Consider the following 13,456-nt stretch of genomic DNA (forward strand, 5'->3'; position numbering starts at 1 on the left):
GGTTTGTTTTGAATTTTGTGCAAAGCTATACGAGGACTATCTGCGTTAGCTGTCCCTAATTTAGCAGTGTAAGACTAGAGGGAAGGCAGCTAGTTATTCATCACCACCCACCACCAACTCTTGGGCTACTCTTTTACCAACTAATAATGGGATTGACCGTCACATTATAACGTCCCCACGGATGAAAGGACAAGCATGTTTGGTGTGACGGGGATCCGAACCCGCGACTCTCGGATTACGAGTCGAGTACCTAAACCACCTAGCCATGCCGGGCCTTTTGTCCGAGGCAAGTCAGACTAACAACATACGCATCCCTATAGCTAGTGAAACCTTTACTCAAAAAAAAGAATTGATACAAATCTCCAATATATAAAAATGTGTGTGTTTTCTTATAACAAAGTTACATCAGGTATCTGGTGAGTCAACCGAGGGGAATCGAGCCCCTGATTTTAGCACTGTAAATCTGTAGACTTACCTCTGTACCAGCAAGGGACATCTAAAAATAACACGAAATATTCAATACAGAGTGGATAACAATGTTTGTTCTCAGTTGTCGGTTATGTTTCTTTCGTGAAAGAGTGTATACCGTGTAAGACAGGTAACTACTAAACTTTTAGTTTATAAGTTTTCTTACACAGTTTATTTCATACTACAGTGTTCAGTAATTCAGTACAGCAGACAAACAGTATTATCTATAAATTTCCGTTACAAGCAATTTCTAGTTGGCTGAAAAAGCAGCACAAGTTATCTGTATTAAAGATGATTTATGAAAAAAGTAAAGGAAAACATACAAGTTTCACTCAAATCTTTAGCAAACAGGTGTTCGAAAAATATGCTAAAAGTTGTTTGTGTTTCCTTAAGTTTCTAACATAATGCCCACAAGAATTTCATTAGACCAAAGTACGAACTTTGATAAATACATGGTGTGAGGGTTGGTCGACTGTTTGGCGTTTATTGGTGCAAAGCAGCTAGGCCACCTGCACCATCGAGGAGTTTGGGCTCCTGTTATTCACAAGTTCAACAAATAAATGTTAAAAAACCTTTTAACATATTTTCCGGACACACTGTAACATATAAAATATGCATAACGCTATATAGTTCATCACCATTTATCTATCTATACCTTAATGAAATAGTTTTAATAAAACACAAATTATTCATTAAAAAAAAAGAATTAATTTACTGTTGAGAATACCTGCAACCATTTAGTATTATCGTAACTGTGGTTGTACGTAAACATATTACTGCTACTACGTAGACAATTTCAAGTGACATTAACATATAACCTTTTCAGAGAAGCTGCTTATTGCAATTGAAAGAGAGAAATAAGTTACGTAAATTCATCTGTCAATGCGTATATACACATGACAACTGCACATAAAACTCGACAAACGCCTACATTATAACACAGAACTTACTACTTATAAAAACATATTATTAAGGATAAATCACGTCTCAACATCTCATCTTCCTGTCACTAGAACCACTTGCAAAATCACGTCTCAACAAATCATCTTCCTATCAATAGAACCACTTGCAAAATTATGTATCAGCAACTCACCTTCCTACCAATAAGATTACTTGTATTTTGTTGATTCGTCTAACTTCGACATTAAAGTTCGGGCTTAAATGCAACGTTTTTAAGAAGTGTTTCTGGTCGGACAAAGCCTTTTTGCACTATGAACATTTAACTAGAATAATAAATAAAGCTAAATAACCAACTAGGGACGTTAAACTTCTTTCTTATTTTTATCTGGAAGCTTATTGCCACAAAAATGTCATTAGATGAACGTTCGACGTTTATTTGACAGTGCAAGACTTTATCTTGTGTCATGCACACTATATTTTTCATTTTCGATATTCCAGGCTGTAAACTAAAACAATAAAGATTATATGCTGAACACATCTGTTTATTTATGAAAATGCAATTAATTTATAATTATTTTGCTGACCATTTGATTTTCTAATACCACATCTTTCCAGCATTCCAGCTGGAAAACAGTTTAAACATGTAACCTAAATGTAAGTTATTACATATTCAGAACCTCAACACCATTTTACCAGTTTCAGAATTCGGAAAAGGGAAAAATCTAAATGCCTAAAAAAACATAGCTATTTTTTAGAATTATCCAAACAACATTTATCCAATCACTGTGACAAGACGCTGGCAATTTTCTACATCTGATTGGATGAGAACATTGTTTTTAATGACACTACACAACAAAATGTATTTAAAAATCTACTTTAGTTACCGTTGAATTTCTAAGGTACATTAATCTTGTTGCTAAGGTAACTATAACTTCTAGTGTTAAACTTTATGAAAGTAATCGTATCTAGTTGTATGTAGTTCAAAGTTATAAATGTTAGGTAATTCTTAACCAGATGACGATAAATCCACTTGAAATAAAAAGCTATCTCAGAAGAGCTTGTGTGGGTATTAACACCTTTATTGATAAGCAGAGAGCAGCGTTTCGATCTTCCTGTGACAGTCAGTTGCAAACTCTCTTTCTTAGGGAGGTCGAAACATTGTTCTCTGCTTATCAATAAAAGTGTTAATACCATACCAGCCGTTCTGAGATACAATTCTTTTCCCAACCTTTCACGAATACAATAAGGCAACAGATTCTCATAAAACATTAAAATTTTCTAGATCAGCATCCAAGTGTTTGTAGCGACTAAACAAAAGGAAACAATACAGCAAATAACCTACAATGCCATATTAAAACCGAAGCTTGTATCCAATAATAAACAACAATCAAGAATTACATCTTATAACCAGAACACAAAATAAGAAAAAAAGTTTATTTAGTTGAAACTTCATTACTGCACAACGTTAACTCTCACTAAACCACGTTCCACATTAACCTCCCCTCCTATCCCTCAAGTATTTACAAGTCGTCCATACCAGAGAATGAAGAATTAGTACAGTTTGGCAACAATTTGGTTTATAGTTAGAATACAATAAAGATATAAATCAATTTGAATTACCTTGGTTATCTTTTTTAAAAATGAGCGGTTAAATTAGCGACAACTGTAAATTTTATATCAATATTAGGTTTTGTTTGTTTGTTTTATTTCACGGTTTAATTCTAGAGTTACAATAACAATTACTTCCAGTTCCGCAACATTCCTTAACAATTTCGTGACATTTCTCAAATCCAACAGTTTTTAACACACACATGCACGAACACACCACACACATATACACACCATAGTTTTAGCGGCTGTTGCAACCTTTTTTCTTGGCTACTCTTAAAACACGTTTGATCAACTTCGTATTATTTCTCCATGGCAAGACTAGGTTCGTTTTTAAATCAGCCTCGATCTTGTTTCCCATGATGATCACACGTTTCTTCTTGTCTTGCACTGTTTCCAGTATGCTTCCACAACATTGAGTCATGTTAGGATGTGCGAAGGTAGGAGCTACCAGTTCTTCTCTGGACGCTGCGCCTTGTTTCAGTTTCAGAATCCGGGATCTCTTACACTTCATCTTGTTGTTTTTTATTTTCTTTATTCTTGTCTTGATCACTGAAAATAAACGGGTAGTAAACGAGTATGTTAATGTGTTATAAATATTAATAAACAAATAAGTTAAACATAAAACTCTTCTGTATGCAGATTGAATAACAGAAATATTATCAACACATAAATATTTCAAAATAAACAGCAACAAATCCAGCAAAATGGAAACAAGCCCCATTTACTTCTAACCAGGATTCGAAGAAAATAATCGCTAAACTTCAAAGAAAACAACAATTTCATTGAGCTGTGACGTGGTAACATTTTAAAAATACCCAGTCAAGATGGTACGTTGAGAATGGTATATGTGAAATATTCTTCAAGGTGGAAGGGAGAAACTTTCACGAAAATAATATATATTAACTGTCAAATTGTAATACAATATTGTACAGCCATTGACGTTTGACCAAAATAAGACATATCATATTATTCTTAGCTTTATCTTTCTTAGAATATGCACTAAGTAATTTCAAAAACTTAGCTTTTCGTAAATGTCTTAAGTGAAGACTAATACGGTTGTAAAAAATGATAGACTGATAGCCATCCTAATAGTAAAGTTCTAATAACATTATAACTGTAATCATAAAAAATTTGATTAGCTATAGTAAAAAATGCAAGAAATTATAAATATTTTGTAAATAAGTTTAACTGAATACAAAAAGAAACCTTTACTTTCTCTTACTATAACTCAGAGGTCTGAAAGAAATGTCACGTACTGACATTGAAAAACCTCAGTTCGTTAAATAGATCCCAGGAAATATAAATGATCCAGTTTTTTTGTAGCCACTAGATAGCAGAGTAAGACAAAGAGAAATAACACAGACATGGGATGGTTTTAATATCTTGAAATATTTACACGTTCCACGGTAATTCCTGTACACTAAATCTGAAAATGATTATCACCCCCCCTTTACGTACATATTTTACACTAAATCTGAAAATGATTATCACCCCCCTTTACGTACATATTTTACACTAAATCTGAAAATGATTATCACCCCCCTTTACGTAGATATTTTTCACGAAACATCATATGAACTTTTGCTTAAGTGAATAATTTTCACCAAAATCGAGCCATTTTTTTTAATGCTTAAAGTGTTGACAAGTGTTGGCTGTAGATTTCTTTAGACAAATCGTGACGTGAGAGTCTTGTCGATCCCTCTAGAACCCACGAGAAACACGCCACAAGTATATAAACGGTTAACAGGCCGAAAGACTTGTAATTTCTGGATAGCATTTGTTTGTGGGTACACTTTCATATTCTTTTTTACTTTCAATATATTTAGTCATCCCTATACCAATAAGTTGTGTGATTTACCCAAACATAATAACAAATGGTCATTGTAGTAAACGAAATAATAATTTGATCTAAGTATATTTTGTTTTCCGAAACTGTAAGAACTCCTTACGTTATATTAAAACATTGTTTGTTTGTTTTTGGAATTTCGCACAAAGCTACTCGAGGGCTATCTGTGCTAGCCGTCCCTAATTTAGCAGTGTAAGACTAGAGGGAAGGCAGCTAGTCATCACCACTCACCGCCAACTCTTGGGCTACTCTTTAACCAACGAATAGTGAGATTGAACGTCACATTATACGCCCCCACAGCTGGGAGGGCGAACATGTTTAGCGCGAGCGGGCGCGAACCCGCGAATTACGAGTCACACGTCTTACGCGCTTGGCCATGCCAGGCCTTATATTAAAACAAAAAAAAAGGGATTATTTTCAAAATCTGAGTAGTTGAACTATGGAAAATCCGTTATTAAAACTAAATCAACTTTCATGAAGTTTAACTTTTCAGATCTGTATAATAAAGTATGGTGAAGCTGAACATATAATCGAAGTTCAAATGTTTAATGATGTTCTGACGTGAGCTATTGCAATTTATAAATTAAATAAAACAGATACGCTTCAATTTATTCGATTAGTAGAGAAATCATGAAATTTGACATATGTACAGATCTCCGTGTAAAAGAACTTCACAGATTTTGCCTCAAATAGAAACTATTTATTACCCAAATACAGCAGATATCGAAAACGAGCAATACACAATTATATGCTTCATGTGCACATATTGTTTGTTTTTGAAATTCGCGAAAAGCTACATGAGGGCCATCTGCGCTAGCTACCCCTAATTTAGCAGTGTAAGAGTAGAGGAAAGGCAGTTAGTCATCATCACCCACCACTAACTCTTGGGCTATTATTTTACTAACGAACAGAGGGATTGATCGCCAAAATTTCATCGTCCCCGCAGCTGAAAGGGTGAACATATTTGGTGTGACAGGGATTCGAAAGTGCGACCCTCTGTCGAAGGCCGTAACCACCTGGCCATGCCGAGCCCACTTAGATTAATATTTTCATCAGAACTAAACTTAAGGTAAAATTACTGCTTTATCTAACGTTATGTTACACTATGATAAGATTTATCAGTTTGATATCGATTCGATATTTATAATTATAATGTTAAAAGGTTTGTTGGAGGAGTTTAACAATATATTCTAATAAAATTATCAATTTTAAAGTTAAAGTGATAAACTTTAACACTGCTCAAAGATGAAGTACCTTACAATAAATTCAGATTATTATTATGCCATGATAAATAGGATTAAAATGCAATAATTGTTTAATTATTACAGCGAATAATGGATATATATATATATATATGTTTCTTATATCTTTATGATGTTTAAATCTATCTTAAGTTATTTGGATTTTATCCATGAAAATACGTTGATAAAAAAAAATCTCATATAAATAGAGATGGAAATTATCCTCGAACATTTCCAAGTTGCATTTCAAAGTAAACCGACTTGTTGTATTAACAAAAATCAAAAAAAAAAAAATCTCTTGAATAATGTAATAGCGGTGAAACCAGTTGGACAAGTCTTAAAAAGATTAGAGCCAAGCGGAACTCTTTCAGGTCGGACCGTTTGTGAAATGGGTGGATACTTTAGTCACAAGCAAATCCATTAAATACAAAAGGCATCAAACACGTTATTTATGATGTGACACAAGGTCGATCCTGTTTTTGTGTTTTATTCTTCAAATGTGATTGTAATTTCCTATAATTTCAGAAGCTTCAACAAATTACTGAATGATATTAGGAATGCCATCTTCGGCAAGGAGAGTACTTTAAGGTTTTATTACGTTCAACAGTTATGTGATATAGAATACTTTCTGATTACACACGATAATGCAAGTATCTTATTATTAATCACTACTTCTAGGTGATATGGTTTTTAATTTTTTATATTTTGCATATTTGGCATAGTTTTGGATGTTACTTCAGTTCTCAAAACTCTACAGAAAAACTCGTTTAAAATTTCAACAGCAAAAGGGAAATGTATACCTTTTCTGTATTGTCAAATGTGTTACATTCTGTATTATCTTAAACCCACCCCTGTTTTAAATTGAAACAAGCCACATATCCTTCACAAAACCTTAAAAGTTTCGTATTTATTACCCTGGATCATTGCGCCTTTATTCTTCAAAGTTATCAGACGTTAAATGTTTTGTTGCACTAAGAACTTGATACGTATGTAACCTGGCAACTGTTTATTTTGTTTTTAATATATCCTATTTAAAAGGTAATGTGAACAAGTTTAGGTGTAAACCATTCAGACTTCCAAAGAAACTAGTTATCTCGTATCTGCTACCTAGATTACACAGAACACATTTCACCATTACCCCGTAAGTTTCTTTTACAAAGTAATAACTCATTGTAAAGAAGTAACAATTTTAAAATAAATATGATATCTGTAAATACGAGAGCTCAATACATAAAAACAAAAGGTAAAGGCAAAACAAAACAAATGACAGTGTAAGTTATTCATTGAACTGATTTTTATCACATGAATTTTATTTACGTATAATTCCTTGATTTCAATAAAATTATTTCACCCATTGCATTAAAATAGGCCCACGTTACTATGACATTTGTAGAAATAATTTAGCATTAACTACAGAGAAAATCAGCCCCCCCGCTAATACAGCGGTATGTCTACGGGTTTACAACGCTAAAATCAGGGGTTCGATTCCCCTCGGTGGGCTCAGCAGATAGCCTTCGTGTAGTTTTGCGCGAAATTCAAAACAAAACATGGTTAATTTTTTCTAGTTCTGACCTTCACGGATAGGTTGATTTCATCTGTGTTTGTGTGTGTTTTTATCGCCTTCCCTAATTGCAGTGTAAGACTAGAGAGAAGGCAGCTAGTCATCACCACCCATCACCAACTCTTGGGCTACTGTTTTACCAACGAATAGTGAGATTTACCGTCACATTATAACGCTTCCACAGCTGAAAGGGCGAACACGTTTAGGGTGCCAGGGATTCGAACCCACGATCCTCGGATTAGGAGTCGAGTGTCTTAGCCACCTGGTCATGCCGGGCCATTAACCATGTAATAATATAGTTAATTTAATATTACTAGGTGTATGCAAAGCCATAAAAAACCATCATGTGTAGAATTTCCGATTCACTCAACTAGATGCCCTGTCTGTTAATGACATTTTCGTAGCTGAACAAATTTATGACCTTCTTCTAGTGGTAATAGTTAGTTATGTTTCGTATAAATTATTTTATTTATTTATTTATTTTTTTGTAAATCCACACAAGGGCTAGCTGCGCATAAGAGTTCCCAGCTTTAACAGTTAGAAAAGAAGGAAGGCAACTAGTCAACAGCACTCACCGTCAACACTTGGCTCTTAACTAGCCAAATAGAGGAATTTAACTGTCACCCTTATAGCACATCCTAGGCTCCAAAGTTCGGAACGTTTTTCTGTGGCAATGAAACGCGAATTACCAGTTCGGGCAAAAAAATCTTGTATCTCCAAGTTATACGATGAGTATTTTCTTTAAAAAAAACACACAAAAAACTTCAGAATGAGTACGTTGATCCTTTTTCATTACGAACCCTACGGCGAACAAGCTTCAAGACTTCAAATAATATTTGTTAAACCGAGATAACGATCTTGAAATGTTACAGTGTCTAAAGCTTTGTGTCCAACAATTATACTCATTTAAACAAGAGAATGCATTTATATTAGGACTCTTTATATGTCCCTAGGCTTAATACTACGTTATGATCACTGAACGTTAAGACCATATAACATTTATAATCACTGTCTACACCATTAAACTTGTCTACTTTTGATCCTCCGCCATTAGATTCGGGTCACAAGTCAGATTATAATTGAAAACAACATTCGCGCAAGATATAGACAGACTGGAACATCAATAAAAGCGATTACTATTTGGATCTGAAATAAAAGTCCACAGATGAGAATAATGAAAAACAAAAACAAACTTTAATGGAGACCTTACCCAGACAGTGTTTACAGAGGGTCCAGAGCAGATAAAATATACAGCCCCCATCACTCTACACTGGTCATATTATATCGTGTTAAATTGTTTTTACATTTAATTAGTTCTTTCAGTAATGCTAATACAGATCTAACGGGCATTTTTCCAAAACCTAAAACTTATAAAGTTGAAGGGAAAAGTGCCCTCCTCCCGGACTGGCACCTTATTGAATGCCAACTGACACGAGAGCTTTACAAAATATATTTTATATCTCGGCGTCCCTTTCTAATAAGCTTCAGATTCTCTCTTTATAGATTTTGTTTTCTGGACTACTTTAAGTTTTTATTAAACAGTAATTTGTATTTTCAGGGACACTATTAAATTTTAGGCCCGGAGAGAAAATATATCCCCCTGGTAACCCTGATTTGCCAAATTTTATTTACTTACCATAATCTGCTGTACAGAACTTGTCCAGTAGGTTTTTCAGAGTCTGAGGTTGATTACATCCAGCACACGACACTGTGTCAATGAATATAAATTTAGTTTCATGACTTTACTCTACATTTACATACATTATGATCGAACTAAGTAAAAACACACTTGTATTGAAGTTTTTTCGCGTACAACCAAACTCATCGCCAGCAAGCTAACGCTTAGACTTATTCGTCTTAGTTTGTTATAAGTAAATCATTGAAAACCATCTTTTAATAAAAAATAAACAAATAACAACAACAACAAGAGGGAATCCTCAATAGCCGTGGCACTTGAAGTTATTTTATGCAAGATAGCATATTAACCATCTATTGCTTAAGTAAATAAGTCATGATTTTAAACAAACATTGTTAAATATCAAATAAAACATTGGATCAGTTGGTTGTTTAAAAGTTTTTGCGCGAAGCTACACAAATTACTATTTGCGATATCCGTACCTAATTTTGAATCAATATGACCAGAGAGAAGGCAGCTAGTCAAAAATACCCACTATCTATTTTTCAGTTATTCTTGACGCATGGGGAAGGGGGGGGGAGGATTTTCATAACCCACCCCACAGAACTAAATTGCAAAATGCGTTGATGTAAGCAGTGAGTCATACGAACCATTACCTGTTTGTTCACGCACGCCCCTAATTAACTGAAAGTAATACATTTGTCATCATCTACAACTATTGCATCCAATTTCGAAAAAGAAAAACTGTGCATCTGCTCTCAGTAAGCTAAGTCTTATCTTATCCAATATATCAGTGTTAGTTGATCATAAGATTTTATGGTATACATATATACATATACATAACACTTAAATTACAATTAATTACTTACGTTGTTGTGTAATCCGCATTTTATTTATTATCTTAATGGTTTTATTTCATTTAATTTTACTTTTGGTGGTAACTATATTAAATGACGTATAATATTTTGTGTCTCAACTTTGTTATTTGTATTACACACCATGTATGAAAAACTTCAACATTTGATAGATATTATTTTTCGGAAAAAAAGAAAATTACCTTTCACCACTTACCAGAGACACCTGGTGTCAATTTCCATCCTCTTCCTCGCTGCCTTGGTCGCCTTCTCGGCTTATGCTTTAAAAAATTTGTAATCTTACTTGTAGTTAGCACAGTTTCTGGATTTGAGCAGTCAAATTTCTTCATCGTCTTTCGAGCTTTGCGGATAACTTTATTTGACTTTTCCCACGGAATAATCAGAGTTGGGAATAAACTAGATTTCTTCTTAACTCCCATTACAAGAATGCGACCTCTTGTGTCTAGTTTTCCAATCAGATCGCCACAACATTTAGACATATTAGGGTGTTCGAAGACTGGCTTCTTTAGGTCAGCTATGGTTACTGCCCCTTCCTTCATCTTAAAAACCGTAGCTTTGCTAAGCCTCAATTCTTCGTTTCGTAATATACGGACTCGAGTTTTGAAAACTAGAAAGTAAAAAGCATTTTCTCTTTAAAAATTACAAATACACAATTATGAATATCAAAATATACATGTATATCTAAGTGGAAAGATACTCAGAGTCTGGTTTCTTCTGAAATATAGTTTGACAAATATATAAAGATATTAGTAATACTATTATTAAAATATATATTTCCACACACTTTACTAGTCTATATTTATTATTTGTAGAAATAAAAGCTTCAAAACCATTATTTTCTCACCATAATTCTTAAATGAAAAGCAAGATTATATAGGGAAGGGAATTATTCTGGCCTTAACACAGTAAAAACGAGTTAAATTACCTCCACATTTTGAGAACAAACAGACATTAAAAGCAAATAAGTGAAAGGGCGCTTTAGACAATATAATGGAACACTTTTCGATTTCAATTGCTTTTTTTTTTAAGAAACTAAAAGTCCAATAGTGAAAGTTATAAACTTTTTACTCGAATAAAAGATTTATACTAAGAGTGATTAACAGAATGTTCATTCTGACGACAAGAAGAAATATCACATTAGTTCCATGTTTTATTTTTCTTGTAAGCACACAGATGGCCCATTGCTTAATTTTGTGCTTAACAATAAACAAACGAATGCTACAAAAAAGATTCACGGAACAAATCATTTTACCAGTTATTTAAGTCTATTTTCATGGATTTTCAGTACGTCGATTTTGGCTATTGAACAACAGATATATATTATCAGTACATCGAACAAACAAAAAGTTCTTGAAGCTTATATAATTTTAACTTATAAATTACTGCAAATTAATATTCAAATTTAAATAGAACCAGCGAAAATACAAACATCCAGCACACAGCATTGCGTCGATGAATACACAAAGCCGTCTTGTTGAAGCCCAAGTTGAAGCCCAAGTGCACCCCAGTAGCACAGCGGTATGGCTTCGGGCTTAAAGTGCTATAAACAGAGTTTTCATACATTTTCAGAATGTGCACAGATAGCACTTTCTGTATTTTTTGTACTTAAGTACCAACGAAGTCATTTAGTTTAAAGGCTTAAGAACGTCCTAACTTGTTGCTTTAAATGCGTGTTTGCTTCACAACCACAGAGATAATCTATTATAACAAACCAATATTTTTTCAGAGATAATTAACTTATACGAATGCACCATTTTAAACTTTCCAAATGTTACATTTTAAATGGCCTAGCGCGTAAGGCGTGCGACTCGTAATCCGAGGGTCGCGGGTTCGCGCCCGAGTCGCGCTAAACATGCTCGCCCTCCCAGCCGTGGGGGTGTATAATGTGACGGTCAATCCCACTATTCGTTGGTAAAAGAGTAGCCCAAGAGTTGGCGGTGGGTGGTGATGACTAGCTGCCTTCCCTCTAGTCTTACACTGCTAAATTAGGGACGGCTAGCACAGATAGCCCTTGAGTAGCTTTGTGCGAAATTCCCAAAAAACAAACAAACAAAAACAAACGTTACATTTTAAAAAGTTACTAACCACCTAGTATCAGCTTTTGTAACTAGAACATAAGTTATTCGCAGCTTAACTGTTGAATTGTTTTACTGATCTAAGCACCCCGCTGCACCAGCCACACCAGACTATCTGCTGAGGCTTTGCTATAAGAAAACACACACATACCGATCTAATGAAAACATTATAGGAATTTTCTATAAAAGGTGAGATATTACCCAATCATTGTCGGTTATTTAGTTTCAAAGAAAAAATTAAGATACTTATACATTTGTAACTTAACTCAATGCTTTCAAACTTGAGTACATATACACATATTGTTTTTTTAAGTAGAAGAAAAAGTATACTTTGTATCTTGTCGAACAGGCTGGGATCGATAACACAATTTTGTCTTAATAACACGCCTGGCTGAACTATGGTGCTGAGCTGCTTTTCACGGATTTACTTTCTGTCAACAATGTCTTCCTTCTTTCAGTATGTAATGAACGGAGCTGACATCACTGAGCTGCCTCTAGCAACTTCATTACTAGTAACAGGGTCTGTCTAGCAGAATTAATATTAACTGAAGGTTTTAACAGAGCGAAAAAGCAATATCAAATGTGAAGGTTTGGCACAGTTGCCCAAGGCTGTAAATCAATACCTTAGTTCTGTGTGTTCCAGTCCCAGACGTTTATTAGATTCTTATATTTATCTGAAGCAGACTCGCACAGTTTTCCAACCGAATTTTTATTTTCCCTCTTTCGTACAAGTAAACACTTATCGAAAAATATCAATATTAATTCCTTTGCACATCGAATTCAATGCATAACTGAACTTAGATGCTTGTAGACAAAACAAAAACTTAAACCGTCCAGTTCAATTATCAGAATGAGATGTAGAAATATAATTTTTTTCTGATTCTACTAATGTGTATATTACGAGAGATAGGGAATATGCAGGAGTGAGTGTATATTATTATTTGTTCTGTCGGACTGTTCCGCTGAAGTATCTCAACCGTGGGCACTTTGTAGAAGTTACAATCGATGTTGTTATACAATTCAAAGAACTGAACAAGCTTTTGTGTAGTCGAGTGCTGCTGACCGTCTGTTTTTCTCTGGTCAGTAGTTTAAAATTAAGAAAGGTTATAAATGAATCACGGGAGTCTTTGGTATGGAGTTAAAACAAACAGTAAAACCTATCAGGTCAAATATTCCAATTTCTAGGCTGTGAGAAAGGAGAACAAATCCTATACTTTATTTTTGATATCCCTCTAATATTACG

At 34.1% G+C, this 13,456-nt stretch overlaps 1 protein-coding gene across 2 annotated transcripts in view; it reads right to left on the minus strand.

Annotated features, from left to right (window-relative positions):
- Positions 1-611: 611 nt before the first annotated feature.
- Positions 612-13,456, minus strand: part of LOC143249584 (secreted frizzled-related protein 5-like) — a 61,162-nt gene continuing 48,317 nt past the window's right edge. For both annotated transcript variants that reach the window (XM_076499698.1, XM_076499697.1), the window contains exons 3-5: positions 10,335-10,745; positions 9,264-9,335; positions 612-3,528 (exon numbers count right to left, since the gene is read on the minus strand). In XM_076499698.1, coding sequence (XP_076355813.1) covers positions 3,218-3,528; positions 9,264-9,335; positions 10,335-10,745 — 794 coding nt within the window. In that variant the 3' untranslated portion in view covers positions 612-3,217. The remainder of the gene's footprint in view (positions 3,529-9,263; positions 9,336-10,334; positions 10,746-13,456) is intronic.

Source organism: Tachypleus tridentatus, chromosome 4 (assembly GCF_004210375.1).
Source record: "Tachypleus tridentatus isolate NWPU-2018 chromosome 4, ASM421037v1, whole genome shotgun sequence".
Taxonomy (NCBI): Eukaryota; Metazoa; Arthropoda; class Merostomata; order Xiphosura; family Limulidae; genus Tachypleus; species Tachypleus tridentatus.